The 2,365-nt window shown below is 39.8% G+C and overlaps 1 protein-coding gene across 1 annotated transcript in view; it reads left to right on the forward strand.

Moving 5' to 3' along the window:
• LOC102200892 (sacsin-like) overlaps positions 1–1,724 on the forward strand; it is a gene marked incomplete at its 3' end in the record, with an annotated part of 20,302 nt that extends 18,578 nt beyond the window's left edge. Inside the window, exon 6 of the mRNA XM_005723633.1 lies at positions 1,715–1,724. Within this exon, the coding sequence (XP_005723690.1) occupies positions 1,715–1,724 (10 nt within the window). The remainder of the gene's footprint in view (positions 1–1,714) is intronic.
• Positions 1,725–2,365: the final 641 nt, after the last annotated feature.

The raw sequence follows: 2,365 nt of genomic DNA on the forward strand, positions 1-2,365 counted from the left end.
ATAAATGAGGCCTACCCAAACCCTGCTACCCTAAAACATGTTACTCCAGCATTCCTCAGGGCCATTCTCCACAGGACCGGTGTGGATAACATCACCAAAGATGACAATCTCAGTCTTTTGGAGTACATTTTGGGTGATGAACAATACAAAGAACTTGAGGGTCTTCAGCTCCTTCCACTCAGTGATGGCTCTTTCAGATATTTCTCATACAGAGAGGAAGACACTGCTTTGATTGACAGCCATGAATTTCCAAGGTAGGGTTCCAAGGTATTGATACATCTATCAATATTTAAAATAAATGTTATATTCATTATGACTAAAGTTGTCATCTTATGTTTTATTTGGTTTGATTGCTGTTGCTTTAAATTTTGTTGCATACAGGAAAAACTAAGCACTCTTACTGTCACTACAGAGAATACTGTCACATTTGATTTGTGACTGAATATTTAGAAAGTGGCTGTCAATTTATCAACATCCCAAAAGATCTGATTTACCTTCTGACCCAGTGGTTTGAGTTTTCGTACATTTTTGATTATTCTGTCTTATTTTTGAGTTCACTTGCAATCTATGGTTCCTAGGTTATTTTGTTCACTATGGTTTATTAGATTTCCCCTTGTGTCTTTGCCCTCTGGCTCCCTCTGTGCATCTGTGTCTATTTAGTTGTGTGAGTCCTTGTGTCTTGTTTCCCCTCCTTGTGTTTTATTCCATCATGTGTTATCCTTAGCATTTCCCAGTTTAGTTTTGTATTGCTTATCCATTCAGCAAATAAAGCTGTTTTTTTGTTGGTTTTTTTCGTTTACATCCTGTCTCCGAGAGTTTGCATTTGGGTCCTTTTCCTGCCTGTAAACAGCCAGTTCATGACAGTGAATGTTGTACTACCACCATTAGATGGTAGAAAGATGCACTGGGCTTATCAGATTTCCAAGAATGTTCCTATACCAAATGGCTCCTTACAAAGTTGCTCAACATATGTCATTACTTTTGTTTTTGTTATATTGTCTGCGAAAGTTCTCGATCATCTAGGTCATCATAGTCTAAAGAGCTTGGAAAGAAAAGCATCTGGACTTAAGTTTCTTGAAGACATTTCTGTCAAGGCTGAGCAGCCGGTGTGTTTGAGGTGTGGACCCAAAAGCAGACATGGGAGAGAAGAACTGAAGTTTGACAAAAAACTGGTTGTTTATTTGGGCTGAATACCAAAACAGAAAAGCAAGGCAAGGGCGAAACTAAACTATGGAGGGACACGCAAGCTTGACACAAGAGACAGAGAGGGGGCAAGAAAGGGAGAGGGACACAGAGGAGAGAGAAACAAGGGGAACCTACATAGACAAGGAGATAACACATGACAAACAGAAAAAGACTCATAAACAAGGAGACATGGACAATAACATAAACTCGACTAAACTTCAACTAAGACGAACTAATAAAACACCAGAACTTAACATTATCTCATAAGTAATCAAAAATACAAAATAACTCAAAATGCTAGGTCACAGACCCAGCACCCTGACAGTTTCACCTCTTATCTTAGAAGCTTCTTCGGTTCTAAGAGAAATTGCTGGAGAGTCTAAGATTTTAAGCCCTATGGGGGTGTCCCCAAGAGGGTCATGGACCCCTTGTTAATAGACAGTTGGTGTCGTAAGCCACTGCCTCTGTTCAAAGATAAATGAGACCTACACAGTCATTCACAGTGGACATAGATGGCTTCTTTTACTCCTCTTTCAAACCATCTGTCATCTCGGTCCAAAATGTGAACATTGGTGTAGTGGCGAATTTCTGTGCCAAACCTTGAAAAAATAATTCTTCCACTTCTTAATGTGAGCTATTCAAGTTTATTTTCTGACTTGTACATAGAAACAAATCACAATGTCACGGTCAAAAAACTATTTGCTGCTACAGCACACATTTCCACGTCCACTTCCATTCTAACCTGCTACCACACATGCGCCGTACAATGTTCATCTTAGCCGAAAAAATGTAAACACACTGCATATATTCCCTGATAACATTTTATACAAATCAAACATGTGACATAATAACTGAAACAGTACCAAAAATATTTTTCTATGGATTGGCTCTAACAATTGGCATCCTCGAAGGACTGACCCTTGTCCTTTAGACTCAGATGAACAACTGAGTGGACAAGACTTAGCTTTTAATCTGCAACTGTCTATCTGGCAGCTGTCTGCCATCTATAATCCAGTTTCGAGATCCCTTCCCAGATGCCTTAACGCCCACTCACATCCTGGGTCATTTGACCTCAGTAAATCATATGATAGGGTGAGGCTAGTTTTCACAATGGGTTCACCCAAAACCTTGGCTGGTTGTGACCCAAACCTGTTTTCACACCTTGGCTCGTGTGATTAGG

Source organism: Pundamilia nyererei, unplaced genomic scaffold (assembly GCF_000239375.1).
Source record: "Pundamilia nyererei isolate P.nyererei 1_Seehausen unplaced genomic scaffold, PunNye1.0 scaffold00009, whole genome shotgun sequence".
Lineage (NCBI taxonomy): Eukaryota > Metazoa > Chordata > Actinopteri > Cichliformes > Cichlidae > Pundamilia > Pundamilia nyererei.